General features: G+C 38.9%; 1 protein-coding gene and 1 gene segment (V, D, J or C); one reads left to right on the top strand and one right to left on the bottom strand.

Annotated features, from left to right (window-relative positions):
- LOC127533707 (NLR family CARD domain-containing protein 3-like) overlaps window positions 1-15,114 on the top strand; it is a 258,303-nt gene that overhangs the window by 177,978 nt on the left and 65,211 nt on the right. The window lies entirely within an intron of this gene.
- LOC127533567 (Ig kappa-b4 chain C region-like) lies at window positions 1,027-8,106 on the bottom strand. The segment is given in 2 exon segments: window positions 1,027-1,467; window positions 7,957-8,106. Coding segments are annotated over 2 exon segments (477 nt in total).

Raw genomic sequence — 15,114 nt, 5'->3', positions numbered from 1 at the left:
ATAAGTCAGAAAGTTCATTCCTGATGTTGGAAACAGCAGTTGTGGAGCTTTCACAGATCTTCCTCAGCAGAAGAAATCACCCAGTTTTCATGAATGAGAGTTTGATAGACTGAACAGGATTTAATTGAAACAGTCAGGGAGGCAGGTGGAGTGAAGTAACCTGACAATGAAGCTGGTTGGAGGATGAGGAGCAGGTGATCAGGAGGGTGAAGGAGACTGGAGGGAAAGTGTGAGGACGTCTGTTGGTCAGATGGTGAACAGCAGCGACTGGAAAGATCCAGAGAAATAGAGAGACCTGGTGAAGAGAGAACGAGGCTGAAGACACAGAAGAAGAACAAAATAAACAGAACATTCATGACTCATCACTATTTTATTTTTCACAATCATTTTCTCAGTGTCAAATGAAACAGTTGTTTCTGTTTTGTTGAAATTCTGTTGTTGGATGTTTTTGTTTCTTGGTATTTTGTGCTGATGTTACTCCATCTTAACTTATCTTATCTAAACAGATGCACTACTTGTAAAACTAAAAGCTTTTCCAATAAACAAATCAATTCTCTTAATTTAATTATTAGGTTTTGAATATTTAACAGAATTGTAGGACTTCAATTTTTAACTATTTGATTACAGCAATTGAGAATTTTCTTCCTTTTGTTGCCATTTATGGGAAATGATTATATAGTATTTTATTTGTTGTTTTCTTTTGGCAGCTTCATGATCACTTCAACATGAACTTAACTCATCCTTCTCTCCCACATTACTACCAGCTGCTTTACTCTATCAGAACAAATTGAAGACATCATTTTGTATTTGAACACCTAAACGATCGTTGACATTTTCATAAAATGGACCCTGATCTATAAAGACTCTCTTTCATCACATTGTAGCATCTCTTTCATATTTGCACATTTTAACTGAAATAAAACGTCTGATTAAATAATAAAATCCTCAGAAACATTTTTGATTTGAAGACAAACATCTTTATTTTGTGAAAACATGAGCTGTGACATGATGAGGAGGAAAATAGGACTATTTGAATCTTTATTTACTTTGATGTGAGACAGAAAGAGAGAGAGTTCCAGAGAGCAGACAGAGAGTCAAAGCAGTATGAGAGTCCCAGTGAGTGAGGTCAGGACTGGGAACACTGGTCTCTCCTCAGTGTCTGTGAGAGCGGAGTGTGGGAGCCCTGGGTGGCCTCACAGCTCACAGAGACCACCTTCCTCCACTGGTCTGCAGGGAGCCTCAGGGTGCTGCTCCAGCTGTAGTGGCCGTCCTTCTCCAGCACCCCGGGGCTCCTGCTCTCCTCCCAGCTCATGCTGCTGCTGCTGCTGCTGCTGCTGCCGTCCACCTTCCAGGACAGACTCCAGTCTGAGGGGAAGCCCTTGTTGGCCAGGCACATGAGCGTGGCCTTCCCCTGCTGCAGCTCCTCACTGGAGGGGGGCAGCACCGTCAGGGTGGGACGGACATCACCTAGGAGACACCAATCAGCTTAGAGGACAGGGAGCACACAGCTGTCACTCAAACATCACACACGTGGACACCTTCAGTGTGAGACGCTGGATTCAGTCCTTCAAGGAGTTTGTGTCACATGCTTTTTCTGCTCCAGCACTCACTCACTCACACATTGTTTCAGTTCCCTTTCAGAAAGCTCTCATGTAAATCAGCTCAGAGAGAATCATCTCACAGTTTCACCTCAAATATGTCCAACTACTCTGGAAACTAAACAAGCACATGTGGAAACATTCACAAGTTTTACTGAAAAATCACTTCAAAGTCTCAACTAAATATGAAAGTATTTAGTAGAAACAGAAAAATACAGAAAGTTAGTTGAAAAAAATTCATAGGTTTTCTATGGATTTCAATCATCATTTACTAAACAGGTCAAATCATTTCATCCAGACGTAGAAAGAATTTATGATGAAATGAGGAAGTTTAGATATTTTTGCACATTTTCAAATACAAATCTTTATCATCACTTCATCCAGGATTGAAGAACATAAATGTATTTATATTGTCTTGTAAAAAATTGACGAGTCCAATGAAATTTTGTCCAGTCCATAAGTTAAGTTTTGTAATTTTCCAACTTCAGTCCTTTAAATCATGTAAACATTGAATTTCATCAAACCTGATCAGAGTTAGCATCTATGAGGAGGAATTCAAACTTTAATACATGAAGTTTCTCTGAATTCAAAAATATTTTACAACTGTTCAGATTTCACACTTTTAAAGATATTTTAAAGAGTAGTATTTAGTTTTTAGCAATGAGTAAAAATATAAACTTACTTCCAACATCCAGTCTGGTTCCTCCACCAAAAGTCCACCACAGTGATACAAACTGATTGAGCCGCCGTACAAAAACCTCTGACTGTAGAGAGACACGGCTCTCTGACTTTGGAACAAACAAACTCACCAAAATCATTCACTGTTTGTATCATTTTGTCAGCTGGTATGAAAACTGAAAATAACACAGAGCTACAAATATCCATAATTTATTGTTTAATTTTGGAAATGTCAATTTTACATTTTTTTGGAGAAAAATTCAATTTCAAAACAGAAAATAAAAAGCAACAACAAGAAGATTTCATACATATGAACTGTTGAATATATCATACATGTAAAATTAAATACACATTTCTAAATGATGCTGTGATAAACTGATTCATCCATTGATCAACTTTCAAAAATTGTTGTAAGTCAGAAAAAAGCTCCAGTGTTCTGGGAGAGTTTATCGTCCTGACAGCAGAAATGTAATGATTTTTAAGTTTCACAGGAGTGTTTTCTCAAGACTGAGATGATAAATTATAAAAAGAAAGGTCTGCACACATAAAGTATTTTAAAGAGAAACAATATCAGCAGTAAGTCCAGACATATTTCCAATAAATTACTTAACTGATCCCCTGATAAACTCTCACTAAATGTTTGGAAAAAAAGGAAACATTTTCAAACAAGATATATCTAGAAGAGTAAACCTGAATACAAGATCTTGCAAAATATGTTGTGTAATGTTCCTAATCAATTAACTGACAAGTGATTGATGGATTGATAACCAGCATGATCAGATTGATCCAAGTCCCTGTTGGAGTGAGTCAGACATTTCCATAGAGAGACACTTTGCATCAGCAGCACCATGCTCCAGTGCTCTGGGAGACTTTATAGTCCTGACACTTGAACACTGGATGACTGACAGCTGTCCTTCATCACAACAGAAGACACACAAATCCTCCTCATCAGAAACATGACTCTGATCTGCGTCCTCATCTGGACTCTCCTCTGCTGCTGCTTCACAGGTAAAGTCCAGAGAATACAACTCCTCTCCTCTATCAACATCCGTCCCTCTCAAATCAAGCCCACAGAACCATGACGCTGCTTTCTCTTTGTGTCTCTGTATCCTCAGAGTCCAGAGGACAGGTCACAGTGACTCAGTCTGGAGCAGTGAGCTCTGCTCTGGGAGGCTCCGTCACCATCAGCTGTAAGACCAGTCAGAATGTTTATAGCTCTAACCGTTTAGCCTGGTACCAACAGAAAGATGGAGGAATTCCGAAACGGCTCATTTATTATGCTAGCAGCAGAGATTCAGGGATTCCAGATCGTTTTACAGGCAGTGGATCAAACTCTGACTTCACTCTGACCATCAGTGGAGTCCAGACTGAAGATGCAGCAGTTTATTACTGTCAGAGTTTTCATTACATCAACAGTCAGAATGTGTTCACACAGTGAAACAGCGTCGTACAAAAACCTCCCTCAGTCAGACTGAACAGAAACTGAAGTGACTGATACAGTTCACTGAACACACATGCACACACACACACACACACATACAATGTTTTTCTATCATTGTGGGGACTTACCATTGACTCCCTTACATATCTAACCCTAACCCTAACCTTGACCCAGACCAAAACAATGGCTAACCCTAAAGAAACGTTTTTGCACTTTTACGTTTTTCAGTAACCACAACATGGCCAAGAAAACACTGTTTTAACTTGTGGGGACCAAAATGAGGTCCCCACAAATGACATGTTTTTGGTTTTCCTACAGTTGTGGGGACATTTGGTCCCCACAAGTATAGCCAGAACCGGGGCACACATACACACACACGCTCACACACACACTCACACACACGACACAATAGTTGTATTTTTTTTCCAGGACAAGTAATTAACATTTTTTGTGACATAATTTTCATTCGGTTTCTTTGGACAGACAAACTGTTCATACTCTTCTTAGGATTAGATGGATGTTTTCAACAGCAGCATGAATACAATTCTTCTCATCATATTTTTATAGACTGAGTCACTGAAATAAAATCAAGAATCCACCACATGAACCCACCACATGATGTCAACCCATCAGCTCCTCATATATTAAAGCTTCATAGATTTCATGCACTGACAGTCAGTAGTTTGGACGATCTCCTGTTTCCTGCTGCAGCACATGATCATGTAGCTGTTTCTGCTTTATAGAAACACAAAGCAACTCATTTAACTTTCACTCTGTTAAATAGAGCAGTAGCTTTGGTGATGAAGAGAAGATTTTCACCATCACTCATGGATTTGTTAACCAAAGTGAATCTGATGTGCTGCATTATTCTGTTCTTTTCTATGCTGTGGTCTGTTTGGGCAGCAGCATGACTGAGAGGAACACCAGGTGAGTGGACAGGCTGGTGAAGAACGCTGGTTCTGTGCTCAGCAGGAGTTTGGACTCACTCAGGACTGTGGCTGAGAGACACAAACACAACACAGTGCAGTCCGTCCTTTACTACACCAGCCATCTTCTCCACAGCATCCTGGCTGGACAGAGGAGCAGCTACAGTGAACGGCTCATCTCACAGTGCTGCAGGAATGAATGGTTGAGGAGATCTTTTGTCCTCATAGTCATTAAACGTGGACCCATGTTCCACCCCCTCCTATATACAGTTTAGTTCCATTTTTCACCTTGTACTTTATACTACTCTGTTTTACTCTAGTCTGTATTATCATTGCAAATTTGCTCTTGTGGGACTGACAACGAATCCATCTGATAACATTCTATTTATTATAAATACCACCAACTTGTATCTTATTTCAAATATCAACAATTTTTACATATTTCTATAAATACCAGCAACTTATTGCTGTTTCTTTGACCAGCACAATTTGAACGACAATTTCATGCTCTGTTGTACATTGTTTCTATTTTATTTATTTATTTGTTTATTTGTTTATTTTTTAAAATGAGACAGTTCATATTAATGTACATTTCCATATAAATCTGAGAGATTGTAGTTATTTAGCTACTTTCTATCTCAAGTCCCATTGGCAGATCAAAGATAAAGAAATTACAAATAACATAAAACCATAAGCAACAAAAACATACAAAAAAGAAAAACAAACAACAAGCGATAACACGTAGTGCACAAAACAGACAAAAACTGGGAGATCAAGGCAGCGACCAAACAGTAATTAATTAACATTTACACATGATTATATAGCAAATATATCTTTGTTGTTGTTGCACACATCCCTCTGTCATTATTGCACATTGCTATGCTACACTTATCCCTCTGTCACTATAATGTAAGAGTCCACTACAAATATCCCTTTGTCACTATTACATATCATTGTATTGCATATTTCTCATTGTCATTATTGCACATAATATTGCACATTTCTCTGAATCAATGTTGCACATATCTCTGTCTAAATTACACATAATTACCCCATACATGTCTCTTCTAACACTACTGCACATTTCCCATTATCACGATGGCTCATGATCCTCAAACATTATTACACATGACTATATTGCATGAAGCCCACGTCTACACATTTCAAACAAACTACACAGAGTCCTCAGGAACAAGCCCCATCAACAGCAAACAAATTTACACAGTGTTATGATCACAGATCTGATTTCCAGTAGCCATGCTTTGAGATGTTTAGTAAATGAGTTAAGATGTGGTTGTTCACGAATGGCACTTGTTATAGTACTCCAGGTTTGTGATGCACAAAAAGAGAAAACTGAGTGCCCAAGAGCACTTTTCCTAAATGGTACAAAGCAATTACCTCTAGAGCCTGCTCTGGTTGATCTGCTGGAATTTTTCTTTACAAATTCTTGTAGTGGAGGGGGAGCTTTGCCATGAAAAATTTTGTAAAGCAAAACAGAATGAGTGTATTTTACAATGTTATCCAAGTTTAATCACTCATATTTCTTAAGAAAATAACAAAACTGATGCACTTTTGAAGCTTGTTTGTAAACTGTTATGATATCTATCTACCTATCTATCTATCTATCTGAAGAGTTTTAAATAAAATGAAAGGAGTAAAGATTGTTTTTGTGTTGTGCCCATTTATGTGACATGATGATGTGACTTTTGATTTATTAAATACTTTAAATTTACTGTCAGGTTACCGATTTATTTAATGGTGATTTCAACATTAGCTTTATTTGTCACTATTTCCTTCAGTATTTATAGTTTCTTTGTTCTGTCAATGCAAAATGAGACATTATGTTGAACTTTTGCTGTGAAAAAATCTCGTGTTCAAACAAAGTTGCTGCAAAAAAATTTAACCCTTCATCAAATTGTAGCATCTCTTTCATATTTGCAGATTTTAACTGGAATAAGACGTCTGATCAATCAATAGAATCTTCAGAAACATTTTTGATTTGAAGAAAAAACATCTTTATTGTGTGAAAACATGAGCTGTGACATGATGAGGAGGAAAATAGGACTATCTGAATCTTTATTTACTTTGATGAGAGACAGAAAGAGAGAGAGTTCCAGAGAGCAGACAGAGAGTCAAAGCAGTATGAGAGTCCCAGTGAGTGAGGTCAGGACTGGGAACACTGGTCTCTCCTCAGTGTCTGTGAGAGCGGAGTGTGGGAGCCCTGGGTGGCCTCACAGCTCACAGAGACCACCTTCCTCCACTGGTCTGCAGGGAGCCTCAGGGTGCTGCTCCAGCTGTAGTGGCCGTCCTTCTCCAGCACCCCGGGGCTCCTGCTCTCCTCCCAGCTCATGCTGCTGCTGCTGCTGCTGCTGCCGTCCACCTTCCAGGACAGACTCCAGTCTGAGGGGAAGCCCTTGTTGGCCAGGCACATGAGCGTGGCCTTCCCCTGCTGCAGCTCCTCACTGGAGGGGGCAGCACCGTCAGGGTGGGACGGACATCACCTAGGAGACACCAATCAGCTTAGAGGACAGGGAGCACACAGCTGTCACTCAAACATCACACACGTGGACACCTTCAGTGTGAGACGCTGGATTCAGTCCTTCAAGGAGTTTGTGTCACATGCTTTTTCTGCTCCAGCACTCACTCACTCACACATTGTTTCAGTTCCCTTTCAGAAAGCTCTCATGTAAATCAGCTCAGAGAGAATCATCTCACAGTTTCACCTCAAGTATGTCCAACTACTCTGGAAACTAAACAAGCACATGTGGAAACATTCACAAGTTTTACTGAAAAATCACTTCAAAGTCTCAACTAAACATTAAAGTATTTAGTAGAAACAGAGAAATACAGAAAGTTAGTTTTAAAAAATTCATATGTTTTCTGTGGATTTCAATCATCATTTACTAAACAGGTCAAATCATTTCATCCAGACGTAGAAAGAATTTATGATGAAATGAGGAAGTTTAGATATTTTTGCACATTTTCAAATACAAATCTTTATCATCACTTCATCCAGGATTGAAGAACATAAATGTGTTTATATTATCTTGTAAAAAATTGACGAGTCCAATGAAATTTTGTCCAGTCCATAAGTTAAGTTTTGTAATTTTAAAACTTCAGTCCTTTAAATCATGTAAACATTGAATTTCATCAAACCTGATCAGAGTTAGCATCTATGAGGAGGAATTCAAACTTTAATACATGAAGTTTCTCTGAATTCAGAAATATTTTACAACTGTTCAGATTTCACACTTTTAAAGATATTTTAAAGAGTAGTATTTAGTTTTAGCAATGAGTTAAAATATAAACTTACTTCCAAATTCCAGTCTGGTTCCTCCACCAAAAGTCCACCACAGTGATACAAACTGATTGAGCCGCCGTACAAAAACCTCTGACTGTAGAGAGACACGGCTCTCTGACTTTGGAACAAACAAACTCACCAAAATCATTCACTGTTTGTATCATTTTGTCAGCTGGTATGAAAACTGAAAATAACACAGAGCTACAAATATCCATAATTTATTGTTTAATTTTGGAAATGTCAATTTTACATTTTTTGGGGGAAAAATTCAATTTCAAAACAGAAAATAAAAAGCAACAACATGAAGATTTCATACATATAAACTGTTGAATATATCATACATGTAAAATTAAATACACATTTCTAATTGATACTGTGATAAACTGATTCATACATTGATCAACTTTCAAAAATTGTTGTAAGTCATAAAAAAGCTCCAGTGTTCTGGGAGAGTTTATCATCCTGGCAGCAGAAATGTAATGATTTTTAAGTTTCACAGAAGTGTTTTCTCAAGACTGAGATGATAAATTATAAAAACAAAAGTCTGCACACATAAAATATTTCAAAGAGAAACAATATCAGCAGTAAGTCCAGACATATTCCCAATCAATTACTTAACTAATTAACTGATCCCCTGAAAAACTCTCACTAAATGTTTGAAAAAAAGGAAACATTTTGAAACAAGATATATCTAGAAGAGTAAACCTGAGTACAAAATCTTGCAAAATATGTTGAGTGATGTTCCTGATAATCTGATTGATGGATTGATAACCAGAATGACTCTGATCTGCGTCCTCATCTGGACTCTCCTCTGCATCACTCAGGGTGAGGAAAATGTTTTTTCTGTGATGTGAAATCATTTGACTGTAGCTGAGTTTCATTGTTTCTTCTCTCTCCTCAGGCTCTGTTGGACAAAATGTTGTTTTGACTCAGTCAGCAGATAAATCAGTGCAGCTCGGTCAAACTGTCTCTATTGACTGTAAAGCCAGCACTAAAGTAGCTTACTCTGGTTCACAATACTACCTGGCCTGGTACCAGCAGAAAACTGGAGAAGTTCCAAAACTCCTGATCTATTTTACAACTAGCAGGGCTTCTGGAATCTCTTCCAGATTCAGTGGAAGTGGAACAGGGAATGGAGTTGACTTTACTCTGACCATCAGTGGAGTCCAGACTGAAGATGCAGCAGTTTATTACTGTCAGAGTTATCATTACATCAACAGTCAGTATGTGTTCACACAGTGAAAAAGCGTCATACAAAACCTCCCTCAGTCAAACTGAACAGAAACTGAGCTGACTGATACAGTTCACTGAACAAACACATGCATTCATGAAGTGGTTTCTACATGTCTCCACTGTTTCTTTCACCATGAATCATGAATATGAAGCATCAAGACAAGGTTAATGTTAGGAACTGATATAAATATCAGTCGAATTATTTTGTCATTGACTGTTTCTCATCATCCAAAAACATATTTATTGCTGATTCATCTGTGACTGTTTATGAGATCAAGCTTCATCAGGACCTTTGACCTCAGCTTTATGTTGAATCACAGCTCCACAACTACAGAAATATGAAGACACAGATCAGCATCAGAAACCTTCATGATCAATAACAACCCAAACAAAGTCTGAACATCTCTCTAATCTCAGAAAAAACTAGTAAATGTTTCAAACACTCAAAAACATAACTTTTCACCTATAGATAACTATACTACAACATATTTAAAACCAGAATGTAAACTGCATCAAAACCAACTGCAGATGAGCTCCGTCTCCTTCACTATCACATCATGACCAACTCAAGTGTTGAAAACCTCTTCAGACTCTGTGTCACCATGATCAAACAAATGCAGAAAATGGTCTTCTTTTCTCTGACTTCATTGAACAGCATCACACAGCAGAAGGATGGAGACTGAGAGACGTTCTACATGTTACACAGCAGGTGGTTTCATTGGTTATTTCAGACATGTCATTGTGATCTTATGGAGCCTCATTAACCTGAACACTTTTCTACATACAAACATCTGAGCTGCTGCAAAGATTCACAGTTTCTACAGTGAAATCATTGAGAACAAAACAGTCGTGTTAAGGATCAAGTTTTTTGGTGTGAATCAAGGGGATTATTACAGAGTTTTTAGCTTTGCTGCTAAATTGACAAAGAAAAAAAGGAGACAACAGTCAGCCTTCAAATGGAACACTGCTTTTTGTTTTTTAACCATAACATTAATCATATTACAGGACAGACTCACACAAGCAGTGGTTCTTCATCAAATTATTTAAGGAAGGATTTAACCACACTTCAGTACCAGTGTTTGTTCAACAACATCACAGCGAGCTCAACATACAGTCTGTGTCATCATCACAACACACCTGTCTGACTCACTTTGCTCTACAAGTTCACATCTGTAATGCTACAGAATGGAATGTCCTTCATAAAGATACTTTAATGCAACAGAAACAGATGCTAATAGATTAAATATTGATTATTCTCATCAATAATGGATTTAATTCAAGTTTTCCACACAAGATAATCTGAACTTTTTTCTTCCAGCTGTTTAAGACTAATCCTTCTGAATGTAATGAAAACCTGCAGCATCAGACAGCAGTTGGATCAATATGTTCCTCTCCAAGAGAGAGTTTTGCACACATTTGCACACAAAAGAACAGTACTGATTACTTTATCCAGTTCTGGTAGTTTTGAGCTGACCTCCAGAGAGCATGGCTGTTAGTCATTTGGACACTTTGATCAGCTGCTTTTATTATGCATCATACATCCTCTGGTGTGTTACTTAGATTCTTGTGAATGACAAATATTAAATCTAGTTTGTGGTACAGCATCAAAAGATGACAATTTAGCTTCTACAAATCTTTCAGAAACAGTCTTTGATTCTCTGGACAAGCTACATCTGCAGAACGCATTGTGAATAGTTGTCAGGATTCGGAAGGAGAGCTCCGGTGCAGGGAATGGGCAGGCACGCAGAGGTTTAAGTTTTAAAGGCTTTATTGCCACGGTACAATGTCTTAAGGCTTTAACTTGCAGGCGGAAGGCTAACCGGAAAAAACAAACGAATAAGGAAGCTTCGCGCTTTAATGCTACTAATGGCTGATGACAGAGTAAGCCAGAACTCACGGTGAGTAACACCCAGGCAAGAACTGGGACTAATACTAAAACACAAGAAAACAAGGCAGGGAAAAAAAACAACTGAAAGCGAAGCCTCTGGCTTGATACTACTAACACTCTAAAGAGTGACAAACGTAAACTCAATCGACACACTTAGGAAAAATGAAGCTACAACGAAAACTCAAAAACTCAGGGATGCTCGGACTGGGCTTCGGCTGGAGTAAGAATCTGGGAGGGGTTGCAGTGGTGGATCGGTGGAGATGAACATTGGACGGAACAACGGTGACGGTAGGTGACTTTCAGGTGGTCGCAGAATGATCCAGGAGATGAACAGAATAAACCCAGACGGAGAACAGTAGGTGCAGGTGAGACGAGGACTGTAGCAGAAGAGAGACCAGAATTACTATAAGCACACAGGAAACTTAAGAACTATGACTGTAAACACAAGAACTGTTAGATTAGGTTTCACGATCCAGCACTTAGAGTTGAGTGACGTCCATTCTTATGGCAGAGGAAGTGAGGCTGATTGGCTGTGTTCCCACTTGCTCCTAATCCGGCAGTTGATTGAAAACGAGCAACACCTGTTGCTGGAGTCACAAGGTGAGGACACCTAAAAAGGAAAAAAGGGAGGGGAGGAGGCACTAGCCAGAGTTGTCAGCAGCCAGCCTCATAATTGTCTTCATTTGAACTATATTTGAATGAGGAAATGGTCTCTGTTAGTGCTGTTTGCATGTTTTGTTACCATAAAACTCTGAACTCCAATGAGGACATTTCCATAGAGAGACACTTTGCATCAGCAGCACCATGCTCCAGCGCTCTGGGAGACTTTATAGTCCTGACACTTGAACACTGGATGACTGACAGCTGTCCTTCATCACAACAGAAGACACACAAATCCTCCTCATCAGAAACATGACTCTGATCTGCGTCCTCATCTGGACTCTCCTCTGCTGCTGCTTCACAGGTAAAGTCCAGAGAATACAACTCCTCTCCTCTATCAAACATCCGTCCCTCTCAAATCAAGCCCACAGAACCATGACGCTGCTTTCTCTTTGTGTCTCTGTATCCTCAGAGTCCAGAGGACAGGTCACAGTGACTCAGTCTGGAGCAGTGAGCTCTGCTCTGGGAGGCTCCGTCACCATCAGCTGTAAGACCAGTCAGGATGTTCATGGCTCTAACTGTTTAGCCTGGTACCAACAGAAAGATGGAGGAGTTCCCAAACTGCTCATTACGTATGCTAGCACTCGAGCATCAGGGATTCCAGATCGTTTACAGGCAGTGGATCAAACTCTGACTTCACTCTGACCATCAGTGGAGTCCAGACTGAAGATGCAGCAGTTTATTACTGTCAGAGTTTTCATGTGATCAACAGTCAGTATGTGTTCACATCAGTGAAAAAGCATCATACAAAAACCTCCCTCAGTCAGACTGAACAGAAATTGAAGTGATACAGTTCACTGAACACACGCACACACACACACACACACACACACACACACACACACACACACAGAGAGAGAGAGAAATATACATGACTTCTTCTGTTGCAGCTTCTCATTATCCTTTCAATTCTCATAATCAACGTGAATCACCATGTTATCTTCTGATTGGCCAGATAAACCAAGAGAACTGAATGTTTCCAGTTCAGGAGAATTAACTATTAAGATCTTTTACAAGAGCTTTACATCTGTTTATAATTTTCTCAACTCTGTCCAGATAAAAGTCAGTGTGAAGACAAAGATCAGCATCAGAAATCATATAACTCAGATGTCACGGCCCCAACCAGTGGTGGCTGGTGAATTTTTCTCTTCACTTAATTTACCAAACCAAATAGCAGATTCGGCAACACCGGAGTACAAGAATTGATGTAAATTATGTTCACAGCCATTTGATGTGCTATTACTATGCACCACTAGGATGGTACACCTAAGCACTACTACTGAGTCAAATAGACAATTAAATGCACGTAAATGTTCCCAGCTAGTGAATTTGAATTTATCTCCCCAGTGTTTGATATGATTTGCTCCAGACAAGGTGTAATTGGTACACACAAACCCTTAAAATCTCCTTTTCTATAATTAAACAAATTCAGAATGTATAAATATACAAATCTATTTTTTACTTCAAAAGTAAAAAAAAAGAAACAATTCATTTTCCCAGCTTCAAAGAGTGCCAAGTGCTTCTTCTGTCCAGCAAAATCTTTGGAACAACATATTTATATTTACATACTCAAATAAACAAAAACAAATCCATACCTGTGAAACCAACAAACATTGGACATTTTGTTAAAAAAAAAAAAAAACCTAACTATAAGGCTTAAAGCAGACAGTGCCTCTGTGAGCTAACTTTACATTAACAACCTTACATGACAATGAGAAAACAGCAAATCTGCATATTTAAGATCAAAGCAATAAAAATTGTCACTTTGCCTGAAAAACAAAATAGTGAAACCATTAGGCATTATTCTATTTATAACTGTGCATGTGACAAATAAAACCTTACCCTAATCTTATCTATCATATCTTAGCCCAAAGTGCTTCTGTCAACTAACATTAAATATTTACAATGAAAATAAAGAAAAACAGTAATTCCTCAGATTTCAGAACATATGAAAATCAACAGGCTTTCAGTCTAAAGTGCCACTTGTGTCAACTAACATTTCTATTTACATTATTAAATGACAAAAAAGTAAATCCTCACATTTAGAGATTAAAGCCAGCACCTCTACATCTGTCTTATTTTTTGTATGCAAGTTTTGCTCTTCTGTCTTTGAGACATGCAAATTTCTCAATGACTCTATGGTTAAAATCTGGGGTCTCCCTGACAAGTTTCTTTTCCATAGAGAGGCATGGCCAGTGCATTTAGACGATCCTGCCGACATCGTTGTTCCTGAGAAGGTCTTGATTCTTTTTAGTGTTGAGAAGCACCTCTCAGATTCAGCTGTTGTCATTGGAGTCGTGATGAGGATTCTTCAGGAGAGACACAGTCTCTGAGAAGGTGTCCTGAAGATTGTTGCTCATGAAGAGCTGGTACAGAGCCACAGCACCATTGCAACTCCTGAACTCTGTGTTGCTAAAGATGAGTGACAGTTCAGTTTTCAGCTTGCCCTTGTTCAGCATTGGACAGGCCTCCATGGTGGTGTTGAGCGCTGCTTCAGGGAACTGGCTGTCGTACTCCTGGAATCTGTCTCCTTGAAGCAGTGTAGCACTGATTAGGTGTTTGGTGAAGGCAAACCTTTCTTTGCATGGCCCAGGATTGTTGTCACAAACCTATAAAGAAAGACACACATTATATCACACAGAACCTACATAAAAGTGTCTGTCCAATTGTTCACATAACAGCTTACTATGATTATAACACTGAAAACAGACCATACAACACACTCAGGTCATGTCTAGGGATGGCTTGACACCACTTTTCACATCCGATACCGATATCGATACTGCAAGCCTTGAGGATCGGCCGATACCGATCGATACCGATATGATTCCTTTTGTCATTCTAAAAGTTGTTAATAATACATGGATGTAATTTGCTTGATACTGACATCTAAAACAAGCACATTCATTGTACAACACCTGTCTGGTCCCCTAAAGAAAGAAGGAAAACATGTGAGAACAAGTATATGTAACTGCTGGGAGCTTTATTAAAACTTAAGCTCACATCGCTTTTAACAGTGCTTGTAAACACAACAGACCCAGGCTGCACCATTCAAATGTTTGAAATAAAAACTGCAACTTGATGCACATATTTAAATAAACTAATATAATCCCAGTGTATAAACAGAAAAGTCACATTATAACTCAATGGCATTGCGAGCTGCAGATGCTTATTAAGTCGTTGTGTTAAAATGTCCGGTTTTGCTGCCACCCCTTGAGACACTCATTTTACAAACGTTGCACTCAGTTATTTTACTTTTCTCCTCCGTTCGCATATAGTAATTCCACACGGCAGACATGGCCACAGCTCTCCAGGTTTCTGTTCACTCTCTGCTCACGTGACGAAAACACGGGCCCATGGCAACCATGGCAACAGCTCGTCTGTGTTAC

The sequence above is a fragment of the Acanthochromis polyacanthus genome, chromosome 4 (assembly GCF_021347895.1).
Source record: "Acanthochromis polyacanthus isolate Apoly-LR-REF ecotype Palm Island chromosome 4, KAUST_Apoly_ChrSc, whole genome shotgun sequence".
NCBI classification, from domain to species: Eukaryota; Metazoa; Chordata; class Actinopteri; family Pomacentridae; genus Acanthochromis; species Acanthochromis polyacanthus.
This window is presented reverse-complemented; position numbering and strand designations above follow the sequence as displayed.